General features: G+C 55.0%; 1 protein-coding gene across 1 annotated transcript in view; it reads right to left on the bottom strand.

Moving 5' to 3' along the window:
• The window catches only part of ITGA9 (integrin subunit alpha 9), a 293,387-nt gene extending 293,082 nt beyond the window's left edge, over window positions 1-305 (bottom strand). Inside the window, exon 1 of the mRNA XM_062179765.1 lies at window positions 121-305. Within this exon, the coding sequence (XP_062035749.1) occupies window positions 121-305 (185 nt within the window). The remainder of the gene's footprint in view (window positions 1-120) is intronic.
• Between the last annotated feature and the right edge of the window lie 13,144 nt (window positions 306-13,449).

Here is a 13,449-nt window from a genome sequence, read left to right as displayed (position 1 = left end):
GCGGCCGAGCAGCGCGCCTCGGAGACATTTAAATCGCCCCCTCGGGACGGCGGCGGGGAAGAAGCCGGAAAGGCGGCGGCGGCGGCCCAGGGGCCGCGCCGGGGAGCGGGGGGCACTCACCAGCGCGTGTGGTCGTGGAAGTGCTCCAGCACCGCGTAGCCGAAGAACGAGCCGGCGGGGCCCTGGAAGCGCACGGGGCGCTGCGGGTCCAAGTTGTAGGCGCCCGCGGGGCTCCCCGCGGCCACCAGCGCCAGCAGCAGCGCGCGGAGCCCCCCGGCGCCCCTCCGCGCCGCCGGGCCGCCCATCCCCGGCCGGCCGCCGCCGCCGCCTCCCCTCTGCCCCGCGAGCAGGGCGCCGAGCGCGCGGGCCGCCGCCGACGGCCGGAGTCCCGGGAGGCGCTGTGCGCGCCGGGCCGGCACCGGGGCGGGGCGGGGGGCTGAGCGCGCGCCCCGGGGAGCGCAGAGGCGGCCTGGAGCGGGCGGCGTCCTCGGAGCCGCGGAGCAGTCTGCGCGCTCGGAGCGAGCGGTCCCGGGCCGGGCGGCGCTGGGCTGCGGAGAGGCGCGCCCGCGGGGTGGGCGGCCCCGCTGGCCCCGGCCGGACGGCGCGGCAGCGCCCCCTGCGGGCCGCGAGCCCCGCGCGCACCGCCCCGGCCCCGAGTGGGGTGCTGGACCCTGCGCCGCGCCCCGGGCTGTGTCCCCCTGCGTCCCCCACGCCGCCCACAGGCGCCACAGCGCCCCGGGCGCGGGACGAGGGCGCACGCCGCTCCGCACGCCGCCCGTGCTGCTCTTGCGGGGAGCGGTACCCGCGTGTCCTGCTCCGCGGCGCCCCACGCAGGGGGTTCCCTGCGTGTGCTCGGCGGCACAACACCGTCAGCGCCGCCCAGGACCTCCCAGGTGTGCGTTCCTGGGGTCCCGCGCGCGCGTGTGCTTGTGGCAAAACACACATTGCACAAAGTCCAGCGGTACGACCACTCTTCGTAGTGTGGCGGCACCACCTTGCATCTCGGGTACAGCTTCACAACCCAGTCCTCGTCCGGGCAACCACCCTCTTCCTGTCTCCTTCAATCTGCGCTCGCTCCAGGGGAGGTTTGCGGGTGACTTGGGGCCTTGTGAGTTGAGCCACGGGAGCACCTGTGCCAGTCCCGCTGTGCTTCCGATCCAGCTCCCTGCTAATGGGCCTGGGAAAGCAGCCAAAGGCGGCCCAGGTGCTTGGGCCCCTGTACCCACGTGAGAGACCCAGAAGAAGCCCCTGGCCTCAGATGGGCCCAGCTCCAGCTGTAGTGGCCATTTGGGGAGTGACCCAGCAGATGGAGGACCTCTCTGTCTCTCTCTCTTCCCGAATCTCTCTATCTGTGTGTGTGTAATTCTTTCAAATAAATAAATGTTTAAAAAAGAAGAAGAAAATACATCAAACTATTACCTCCCAGGCTCTTTTGCAGAAGGGGTGCCCATGTAACAGCATGTAGCCAGTGAGATCGGAGCATATGTTGTTTGGGAGGGGGCTTCTGGGGAAGTTTCTGGAAGAGAACCCGACTCAGCTGGCCCCTGACTTTGGACCTGTGTCCTTCCCGGTCTGGCCAGAACCACGAATCATGGCTGGAGAGGCAGCTGGCCTCAGGGGGACGGCCGGGAGAACCGCAGAGACTCCAGCCCCGGCGTCCGAGAGCCGCTGCACCTGCCTTCCTCTGGATGTCTCGCTGCCCGAGCAAAAGGGAGCACGGCACGGAGAGGAGCCACGGCGTCCTGAGGACCCCGTCACTGGCAGCCGAGAGAATTCCTTGTTGACTCAACATCCAGCGTGAGTCGAATCTGAAACAGATGCTGCCACACTCGAAGCCGCTCAGAAGGCTGTCCCCTCCCCCACCGCGTGCTCGCACACACACAGCTAGACTGCAGCCTGTGCCCGTGTCACCCGGCAGGGCAGAGGACTTGCAGATGTGGTAAAGGCTGCCGCCCTTGAGCTGGGGAGATTTCCCAGGCCTGAGAGCACAGCCCCTCTCCTGGCCGTAGTCAGAGACACACGTGACAACGGGATGGGTCCCTTGCTGGCTTGGACCATGGAGCAAGAATCCAGGAGTCAAGCGGTGGGGAACCTCCGTGTGGTCTGTCCCCACCAGGACAGCCGCAGATGGTACTCGAAATTCGGTTAAGTCTACGGCGGGCTAATTTTTCAGTTGATTATCTCATATGGCCTGTGAGTGATGTTCTAAATATCCAATGGTCCCTGGTAGAAGCAGGAAAAGGCAATGAAATGGGTTACCCCCAGAAACACGGCTCCACAGCACCTTGAATGCCGTGCATGAAGAGCCAGGTCCAATCTCTGACCCCCAGAACTGTAATGAACAAATGTCACCTTAAACCCTGTATTTATGACAAATTGTTATAGCAGCAATAATTAACTAATATACCCTCCCTAAGTTGTGTGTAAAGATAAGTGTGTATGTTTGATTCTTTTAAAAAAAAATACATAGATTGCATCAGGTTTTTTTTTTTTAAAGATATTTATTTGAAAGACAGAGTTACAGGGAAGCAGAGAGAGAGAGAGAGAGAGAGAGAGAGGTCTTCCATCTGACGGTTCACTACCCAGATGGCCACAATGGCTGGAGCTGCACCAATCCGAAGCCAGGAGCCTGGAGCCTCTTCCAGGTCTCCCACTCAGGTGCAGGGACTCAAGGACTTGGGCCATCTTCTACTGCTTTCCTAGGCCATCAACAGAGAACTGGATCAGAAGTGGAGCAGCCAGGATTCGAACTGACACCCATATGGGATGCCAGCACTGCAGGCCAGGGCGTTAACCCACTGTGCCACAGCACCACCCCGCATCAGGTTCTTAAAAGGAAAGATTGTTACTGAAAGGTTAAGCACCACTGATGTAAAGCACACGGATTTCCGTCTTTATAAACAAAACTGTACAGGTGACATCAAGTAAACACTGCAGGGTTGGCCTTTGATGTAACAAAGCACTTGGCTCCCAGGTTTGGACAACCCTTTAAATCCACAGGTTCACACACCCCGACCTGGGTCAGAATCTCTCCAGGGTGCAGTGGGGTAGGCACATCAACCTGCGCACCAGACACCGTCAGGAGATTCGGGGAGCAGCCAGCTTCGGGAAGGACTGTCCTGCCGGGCGAGATTCGGGATCCCGCGGTGCTCTGGAGCAGTGGGCACCGTGGTGGGGTCGGTAAAGCTGGGGACTTGGCACCAGCTGGGGGGGACGTCCACCCCGGGTCTGCATGGAACGGGGGTGCTAACCCACGCAGAAGCCCCGGGGCGCGCTGCCCGGGACAGCATTTTCCAGATGTAAAACTCTCCACGTCGATTACTTATTCATGTAATCTGACATCAAGCTGAGCTCAATCTTCGAGTCGCCAGCGTGAGTGTTTCTGTCTCCAGGATGACGAGCTGCAGCAGGGAGGCCCACGGTTTCCAACCTGGGCGTGGGGAGTGCAGATCCGCTTCACCGAACCGTGTCTTCGGGACGCCTTCCTGTAGTGGCCGGCTTCCAGACGCATCCCGGGTTCCGCGCACCACACTGGCTACAAGCTGCTGGGCGTGCACTGTCAGCTCACCTATCCTTGGCCTTTTCCACAACCTGTCATCCATTTCCTGAGGCTAACCTGACTTCCTGGGGTGATGCAAGCCGTGGAGAGCCCCTCTGCCACAGCAGCGCCAATGAAGGGAAGGCTTTGCTGCCCAGTAGAGGAACAGCGACAGGATCCAGCGTCTGGGTGGAGACGGCACCGGTTCTCACCAGCTCTGAGAACAACCTCGGGATAATTAACGTGTCTTTTTATTTTCCTTCTCTACCAACTTTTTTTTTTTTAAGATTTATTTATTTGGGCCAGCTCCATGGCTCACTTGATTAATCCTCCACCTGTGGCGCCGGCATCCCATATGGGCACCAGGTTCTAGTCCCGGTTGCTCCTCTTCCAATCCAGCTCTCTGCTGTGGCCCGGGAGGGCAGTGGAGGATGGCCCAAGTGGTTGGGCCCTGGACCCCATGGGAGACCAGGAGGAAGCACCTGGCTCCTGCCTTTGGATCGGCGCAGCGCCGGCTGTAGTGGCCATTTGGGGAGTGAACCAGCGGAAGGAAGACCTTTCCCTCTGTCTCTCTCTCTGTCTATAACTCTTTATTTATTTATTTATTTGAAAGGCAAAGTTACAGAGAGGCAGAGAGAGAGAGATTGATCTTCCATCCGCTGGTTCACTCCCCAGTGGCTGCAATGGCTGGAGCTGCACCAATCGGAAGCCAGGAGCCAGGGGGCTTCTTCCAGGTCTCCCACGTGGGTGCAGGGGCCCAAGGACTTGGACCATCTTCCACTGCTTTCCCAGGCCACAGCAGAGAGCTGGATTGGAAGTGGAGCAGCTGGGACTAGAACTGGTGCCCATATGGGATGGCGGCACTGCAGGCAGCGGCTTTACCTGCTATACCACAGGGCTGGCCCCAATTTTTTTCTTATAAATGCATTGATTTTTGTCTGCTTCGCAATATTTCCTAAATAATAAACTACTAGGTCAGAGCTATATGTTAATACACACTGATTGGCTCAGTGAGCTTTAGAGTTTAATAAAATTTTTCATGACAAAAACCTAACATTATCACAGAAAATACACAGCTCTTCCACTTGAGAAGGTGAGTGAGTGAGTGATTCAAGCCCTGTCTTCTCCTCCTCTTGTTTGTCTATTTATTTATTTACTTGAAATGCAGAACATCAGAAAGAGAGAGAGATTCTACCCATTAGCTCACTCCCCCCAATGGCCACAACAGCCAGATCTGGGCCAGGCCAAAGCCAGGAGCCCAGAACTCCATCCGGGTCTCCCCGGTGGGTGCAGGGGCCCAGGCACTTGGGCCATCCTCTGCTGCCCCCCAGGGCTGTTAGCGGGAGCTGGGAGAGAAGCCAGGCCTGGAACGGGCACTGGGAAATGGGAGGCAGCGGTAGCAGGCAGCAGCTTAACCAGCCGCCCCACAGCACTGGCCTCTCAGGGCCGGTCTTGAGCTGCGGCTTTGCCTGCCCTCCGTCTCTCCTGGGGGGTGGGGGTGGGGTCTTTCCCTTGGGCTTCAAGAGAAAGCACAGTTCCCGCCTCGACAAAGCTCCCCGGTGCAGCTCCTCCCTGTGGGGCTCTCCCTTTCTGGCTTTAGACCTTACAAGATGTCACGGGTGGACTGACCTCATTAACCCCGCACAGTGATCCGACTGCAGGACACGGGTTAAGATCTGCTCCCAGTGATGGCAGAACCGTGTCAAGGGAGGAAGGCTTGGACCACAGCTCCGCAGTCCTCGTCCCAAAGTCTGGGGGCTGGATGTGTTTCTGAATCCAGAGGTTGGCAGGTAATACAGCCTAACCACTCTCTATTCTCTATCCAGCCCGTAAAGCAAACATAGAAATAGGCAGCAAAGTGTCAGTTACTCACACGCGTGGCAGGCAGGATGCCCCGCTACACAGACACCCGAAGAGGTATCAGTGTCCAAGTCACTGCATCTCTGACGCCTGTCCGGCCGGCAGCAAAACACTGGTGGATCTAATTGCTGCGGGCGTGGGTACAGCTAACCTTCCTCCAGGTCCCTAACACAAAGATAAGCCTTCCAAGTGCAGAGATGTGGATAAGCTGCACAGAGTGATAACGACATTGACTTACAACTATCAGAGCCAGAGAGGTATGGAGAGGGAGCCCCGGAGGAGCCCCTCCAACCGTGGTGGGCTCTCCCCACTTGTTCTCTGTTATGGGGAGGGTGCCTCTACACGGGTGAAGCCACCTGGGAATTCTAGCATCCCTCCATAAATTCCACGTGGAGCTTAATATCCATATTGCCGTGGCATCCCCCTCTGAGTCCCAGATGAAGCAGGTGCATCCTGAGAGAGCCGGTGTTTGGACGGACAGGCGAAGGGGAAACGTGACAGCGTGGCCTGCAGGGACTTCCAGCTCACGCAGACCTAACCCAGCTACCCAGCTACACCGCATCGTGACTATGTTCAAGATCTCGCAAGGGAGAATTTGCCTGGGGCGACCCAAGGGGGCCCAATGGAAGCATAAGAGTCCTTACCAGAGAAAGCAGAGTCCGTGGAAGAAGGCTTGCCGACAGGACAGCCATCCAGGGTGGGCACTGGCGCACCTGGGATGCCTGCATCCTGTATCCCAGTGCCTGAGTTCAAGTCCCAGCTCCGCTTCTGGTTCCAGCCCCTGCTAATGCTCACCTTGGGAGGCAGCAGGCGCTGGCTTAGGTACTTGGTCCCCACCATCCATGTGCAAGACCTGGATTGAGCCCCAGGCTCCTGGCTATGGCCTGGCCCAGCCCCTCCCCTGTGTTGCAGGGTTTTGAGAAGTGAATTAGCCATTGGAAGATCTCTTTCAAATAAAAATAAATTTAAAAAATCATTTTAGGGGCCAGTGGTGTGACATAGAAGATTAAGCCTCCACCTATAGCACCAATATCCCATATGGGCGCTGGTTCGAGTCCGGGCTGCTCCACTTCCAATCCAGCTCCCTGCTAATACACCTGGGAAAGCAGTGGAGGATGGCCCTAGTGCTTTGGCCCTTGCACCCATGTGGGAGACCCAGAAGAAGTTGCTGGCTCCCGGCTTCGGCACAGGATGTTGTGGCCATCTGGGGAGTGAACCAGCAGATGGGAAGTTCTCTCTCTCTCTCTCTCTGTACTTCTGCCTTTAAAATAAATAAGCAAATAAATCCTTAAAAAGTATTTTAATAAAGTAAAAAGTATTTTTAATAAAGTAAAATAAAATTAATCTTAATAAATAAAGAATGGTGTGGCCTTGACCAAGGGATGCGGGCAGCCCCTGGGAGCTGGAGATGCGCTCTCTCTCCTGGTGAAAACCGCGCTGAGCTCCTCGGTTTGTGGTCACCTGTTACAGCAGGGTGGGAAACAAGCCCCCCACTCCACGGACGATCGACTCAGAAACACACAGGAAGCAGATAGCCAGGGTTAACTGAAGGGCGCAGTGGCCAGCGGGTGGAGGCAGGCACCGCTCCCTTATACCTACCTGCAAGGTTCCCTTCCCCCAGTTTGGGAAGCAAAATCTAGCAGACACAGCAACGCAAGGGGAGGGAGAGGGGATGGGGTAGGACTGCTGGGGGGGGGGGCGGTGGTTATACTGTGACTACATAGATGAGACTGTTAGGAAGTTAGGGATCAGCCCGTATGTGAGTGAGGGCCTGAACACAAGAGAAGCCACCAGAATCTCACACTAGGGAGTCCTGGCCCTAACCAGGATCTCTGCAGGTGGTCCCGGCCTTCCCCACAGGGGACTGTGTCTGCCTGGCACCGGGCGGGGGGGGGGGGGGGGGTGCTCACCCAGTCTGACCACACTGAGAGGAATTCCGCCCAATCCACACCCAGGAAGGGGGGGGTGGGGCAGGGAAGGAGGAAGGGTGGAAGAGCTCGACCCCATGGCCTTTGAAACCCCAGGCTAAATGGAAAGTGGCGCTCTGTCTCAGAGCCTGCGGTGAGAGGGCCATCTGACGATGTCCCCCTCACTAGACCTTGCTACCTCGCTCACCACTCCTCTCTGTGTCTGAATTCCCTCCTGCATGAAGACCAGAGCCTGCTCCACTCGCTCCTGCTGAGCGAGCTCATCTGGGGGCAAGGCCCTGGCATCATGGCTGTGCTTAGGCTAAGCTGAGTTCTTAGGAAAATACGCCACTGGGTCACTGCGAAGGCAGCAACAAGAAATAATTTTTGAGGGCCAGCGCCGTGGCTCACTTGGCTAATCCTCCGCCTGCAGCACCAGCATCCCATAAGGGCGTCGGTTCTAGTCCCAGTTGCCCCTCTTCCAGGCCAGCTCTCTGCTGTGGTCCAGGGAAGGCAGTGGAGGATGGCCCAAGTGCTTGGGCCCTGCACCCGCATGGGAGACCAGGAGAAGCACCTGGCTCCTGGCTTCGGATCGGTGACACTCTGGCCATAGCGGCCACTGGGGGGTGAACCAACGGAAGGAAGACCTTTCTCTCTCTCTCTCTCTCACTGTCTATAACTCTACCTGTCAAATAAAAAAAATAATTTTTGAAAAGCTCCGGTTCTCAGAACTTTCTGTATTTTAGAATTTGAGTCGCTCCCCGACCCCAATCCTTACATTATACATGGTAAAAACAGGCACGGCAAGGTCAAGGCCACGCAGAGAGATGCACAGTCACAACGCTAAGTTTCCCATAGCGAGAGAAGACCTCCCCAGCAGCGTGTGGACAGGAGAAACGCTCTGTGGGTAACTGTGCCCCGTCAGGCGTGTCCAGCGAGTGCCGAAGGCCCCACGTCCCAGACGCTGCTCACAGCTCTGGCAATTCAGGAAGGATCAGCACGCTAAGAAGTCTCCTCCCTCCCAAGCCTACGTTCCATGGGAGGTTGGCAGGCAACAGACGGGTACCCGCGTCATCACGAGGCGGGGCGGGCAGGTGGTACCGAATGCTGTGAACCAGTGCAATCAGGAAAGAGGGAGAGGAGGCAGGGGAGCCGGTCACGGCGTGGTAGTAGGTGCTGTATGTGCACAGTCAGGGTAGCAGGCAGTCAGGCAAGGCCCCTGTGGACGTGACAAAGGGCCAAGGGCCCTGCAAGAGTGGGGAAGAAACGCCTGCTTCTTCCTGTGACAGCGCTTGGCGTCCTCACAAAGGCTGAGTGACGAACCCGGTGTCTAGGAGAGAGAAGCCCCAGAAAGGCTCCTCCGACTCCATAGATAAGCACGGAGCCCCGTGGCTTGCGCACTGGACAATTTCTCCTCCTGCCTCCCTGGTTGCTTGCTAGCCCCACGGTCACAGCCCAGTCAGAGTGTAACTTTCCACAAGGCACTGTGCCCCTCCGAGTGGACACAGTTTCTTTTCAATCCTTTAAACTGGCCAAAGAGCAAGACCCCGCTCTGGTGCTACTTTGTGGATAAAGGAGCCCCGGCTTGCAAGGGGCGCTGGCAACCCCTCCTTTGGAGCCCCCTCCTGACCGCCGCATGCCAGAGAAAGACATTGTAGGTTTCTTACTAATTCTTACATCCTACTTAGAATGCACTGGGTTCCTGACTTTAAAGACTGTCACCTTTCTTTGATTCTGCAATGTTTACAGCTATTTCTTTCTTTTACAAATCTATTTTATTTGAAAGGAGGCGGGGGTGGGGGAGGTAGAGAGAGAGATTGATCTTCCATCTGCTGGTTCGTTCCCCAAATGGCCACCATGACCAGGGCTGGACCAGGCCGAAGCCAGGAGTCAGGAGCTCCATCCCGATCTTCCACATGGATGCAGCGGCCCAAACACTTGGACCATCTTCTGCTGCTTTCCCAGGTACGTGAAGAGGGAGCTGGAGAGGAAGTGGAGCATCCGGGAGTCGAACCGGCACTCACGAGGGATGCCAGCGTCACAGGCAGCCTGGTAAGCCGTAACACCGGCCATAACCACAGCTATTTCTTTAGATCCCGCCTCTCCCAAGTCTCGTCCTCTCCTGGGATTCTAATCTGATGTGTCTTCAGGCCTTCTTGTTCTACCACCCACATCTTTAAACCTCTGGTATTCTTGGTCTTCATGCTTTGTTCGGCTGAATTCTGAGCAACGTCTTCAGTTTTGCTTCCAGGATCACGTCCTCTTCAGCTCTGCTTGGGCCGTCGTTAACGACAGCTGGGACTGTACACCTTGCATTAGCACACTTTAGTCCAGAAACTCCAGGCAGGGCTTCTCTTAAAAACTGCCTGGGCGGTGTTGACAGTCCCTTGTCAATCCTGATGGACTCTGTTCAATGCTGGTGGCCCCTTGCTCCTTCGTCATCGCTTCTTCAACCTCCTCCTCGTTCACCGAAATAAACCCCTGTCTGTTTCTGATCCTTCTGTCTGCAGTCCGCAGATCCGCGGCTGCCCGTTCTCCCACGGTGGCTTGCTTCCCTGTGCGGTTTGTGATCCTTGGCTGGGCGTTCACGTCCCTTGGAAAGTTATCTTTGTTTAGAAGGCTTGTATGTGTCCACACAGGGATTTCTATGTGCGCCTGCCAACGGCCTGGGGCACTGCTGATTCACCACCACTCTAACCTAAATGGCTTAGTTTTTTTTTTTTTTCTTTTTCTTTTTGCAACACATACAGAAGAGCACAGGTTTATCACTTAGGATTCTCAACAGATATAGTTTCTTTTTTTTTTTTTCTTTTTTCTTTTCATTCCATCAACAGCCAAGCCCAAAGCAGGAAAGACTTCTTCCAGTTTCTCTCTGTGGATCAGACTAACCTGGTTCCAGCGCTAACGGGATTCAGCTTGGAGCCTCCCACTGGTCTCCACCCCAGGACTTGGGCTCCGGCTTCACTGTCTCCCGCGTGGGTGAGTTCCAGTTAAACTCAGACACCCCCAGCCCAGTGCTGACTTCAGCACTCATTTTTTCCTGTAGATTAGAATTTTTTCATGATTTCTGGCCCCTGAACATTTACTTTCTTTCTTGCCAGCCAAGCCATCCATTATTCATTTTTATATTTAATTCAGCAATTGTAGGTGTTTTACACCAGGAAAGCGTTTCAGATATCTGCACAGTGATTCTGTTATACTGCCAGAAAGGAAACCACTGATTCTTAACTTACTGAATAACCTAATTGCACTTTTAACCCCTTATGCTACTAGGAAGTTTCATGTTCTTTTCTTAAAAGGGAGCCAGAGTAAACGTGGGGCTCTGTGATGTGAAGTTCAGCTGGGTCTAGAGCAAAGGGCTTTGCCTCCTGGGCGAGCAGAACCTTTGGGGGGAAAAAGGGACACAGATGAAGACTCGGCCGGCTCTCCTCGCTGCCCCAAACCAAAGTTGTACAGGAGCAAAAAGCAAAAGCCTTTATTTTTCTTACCTACTCACTTTTTTGCTCACACGCATTTGGATTCTTTGTTCACGCCTTTAAATCTTTCCAGCAGCCAAGTCGGCCCCTTTCACCCTCTCCCTCCATCCCCGCTGTGCCCGAGTCGCCCAGCGAGTCTCGGCACAGTTCCAGAATCCCCTGGGTGCACGCAGGTGCGGCGCTTTCTCTGCGGTCAGCCCCCTCACAGCCTGTGCAGCCAGAACTCGCAGTGAGATGGAGTCATCCCGTGTTAATGTGACCAGCTTCCTGAGGACTGCGTGACTCCACGCCCTGACCGACCATAACTGGTTCTCTCTCACGCACACGGAGTTGGTGGATATTGTTGGTTATTGCTGGACAGTGCTATGAACATTCTGGTACCGGTATCTTGTGGCCGTGGGTAACTATTTTTGTCTAATAAAATCCTAAAGGTGGAGCTCCTTAGTCGAGGGGCGTGTCTATTCTAAATGAAATGGCTATCACCAGATCGCCCTCCAAAGAAGGTGAGCCAATGCATAGTCCATTAGCAAAGCATGACAGGTGCTTCTGGGGTGCTTGTTTTTTAAGTTTTATTTATTAAAAAGGCAGAGTGTCACAGAAAGAGAGGACGAGGAGAGAGAGAGAGAGAAGAAGAGAGAGAGAGAGAGAGAGAGAGAGAAATCCATCTACCACCCACTGCTTCAATCCCAAAATGGCTGCAACAGGCAGGTGTAGGCCAGGCCAACGCCAGGAGCCTGGAGCTCCACCTGGGTCTCCCACCTGGATGGCAGAAGCCCGAGTACTTAGGCCATTATGATTGCCTCGCGGGCGCCTGGGCAGGAAGCTGGAGCAGAAGTGGAGCAGCGGGCACTCCAGTATGGGATGCTGGCACCACAAATGGCGGCTTAACCCACTGTGCCATAACACCAGCCCTGGGCATGACACATGATGCCTATTATTAAATATAACCTCTCTACGGGTGGGCGAGCTGGGCAATGACATTGAAGTTGTAGGTAAAACTGTGTTTTATTTCTAAATTACCGCCTGAGGCTGAAGATGATTTAAACGGCCTTATTCGTTGACAGTCCATCAGAAATGGATTCTTAGGCTTTATGTCCAAGATTATATTCTTCCTTGTCCTTCAGCTCTCCTCTCAGCACCACAACGTGAACCTCAAAGTACCAACAATTTGACTAGATTTTGTTTGTTTGTTTGTTTTTGTTTTTGACAGGTAGAGCTAGACAGTGAGAGGGAGAGAGACAGAAAGGTCTTCCTTCTTTTGGTTCACCCCCCAAATGGCCACCATGGCCAGCACTGCACCGATCTGAAGCCAGGAGCCAGGTGCTTATCCTGGTCTCCCATGGGGTGCAGGGCCCAAGCACTTGGGCCATCCTCCACTGCCTTCCCGGGCCACAGCAGAGAGCTGGACTGGAAGAGGAGCAACCGGGTCAGAATCCGGCGCCCCCAACCGGGACTAGAACCTGGTGTGCCCGCGCCACAGGCAGAGGATTAGCCAAGTGAGCCGTGGCACCAGCCTTGACTAGACTTTAAAAGCCGGGGTCCTCTTACATTCACTTCCCAAGAATTTATCATAAGAAAATAATTGATTATGAGATTTTGAAATGTTTACATAAAGATTTTATAGAAGGTGTTTTTATAAGATTTATTTATTTATTCAAAAGCTAGAGTTCCAGAGAAAAGGAGAGATTGAGAAATTTTCCATCCATTTGTTCACTCCCCAATTGGCCGCAACAGCTGGAGCTGCGCCGATCCAAAGCCAGGAGCCAGGAGCTTCTTCTGGGTCTCCCACGTGGGTGCAGGGGCCCAAGGACTTGGGCCATCTTCTGCTGCTTTCCCAAGCACAATTGCAGGGCTGGATTGCAAGTGGAGCAGCTAGGACTCGAACCGTACCCATGTGGAATGCTGGTACTACAGGCCACAGCTTAACCTGCCACATCACAGTGCCGGCCACTTCACACAGTCAAAGATTGAAAATGGCTAAATGATTTAATGTCAATACAGAAAATATGGGCTTATACTTTATGGGTATCCATGGAATAAGAATTTATACACGGGGCTGGCGCTGTGGCATAGCAGGTAAAGCTGCTGCCCATATGGGCACCAGTTCAAGTCCCGGCTGCTCCACTTCCACTTCCCCTCGCTGCTGTGGCCTGGGAAAGCAGCAGAAGATGGCCCAAGTGCTTGGGTTCCTGCACCCACTTGGGAGACCCAGAAGAAGCTCCCGGCTCCTGGCTTTGGATCGGCGCAGCTCTGGCCATTGCGGCCAATTGGGGAGTGAACCAGCGGATGGAAGACTTCTCTCCTCTCTCTAACTGCCTTTCAAACAAATAAATAAATCTTTAAAAAAAAGGCATCCTCATTCCAGGTCGGTGGAGACATTAAGAAAACGATGCACCCACCAGCTGGACTATTTCCATTATTTGGTTGAATCAGCAGCTTACACAGGCACAACTTAATATACTGACGAGTACCTACGGCAGAGGAAGGGTTAAAAAAATGTGGCCCCTTAATGCTACCATTTGAACTGCTGCAGGAGTTTGGGCCCCCAAGTCTGATAGTAATAACACGAAGAGAGGCCGGCATCGTGGCTCACTAGGCTAATCCTCCGCCTGGGCTGCTCTTGCCTGTCCATCTATCCTCCTATCTCGCCCTTGGCATTGGCTGACTT

This window comes from Lepus europaeus, chromosome 2 (assembly GCF_033115175.1).
Source record: "Lepus europaeus isolate LE1 chromosome 2, mLepTim1.pri, whole genome shotgun sequence".
In the NCBI taxonomy this organism is placed as follows: domain Eukaryota; kingdom Metazoa; phylum Chordata; class Mammalia; order Lagomorpha; family Leporidae; genus Lepus; species Lepus europaeus.
The sequence above is the reverse complement of the archived record's forward strand: the minus strand, read 5'-3'. Positions and strand labels throughout refer to the sequence as shown.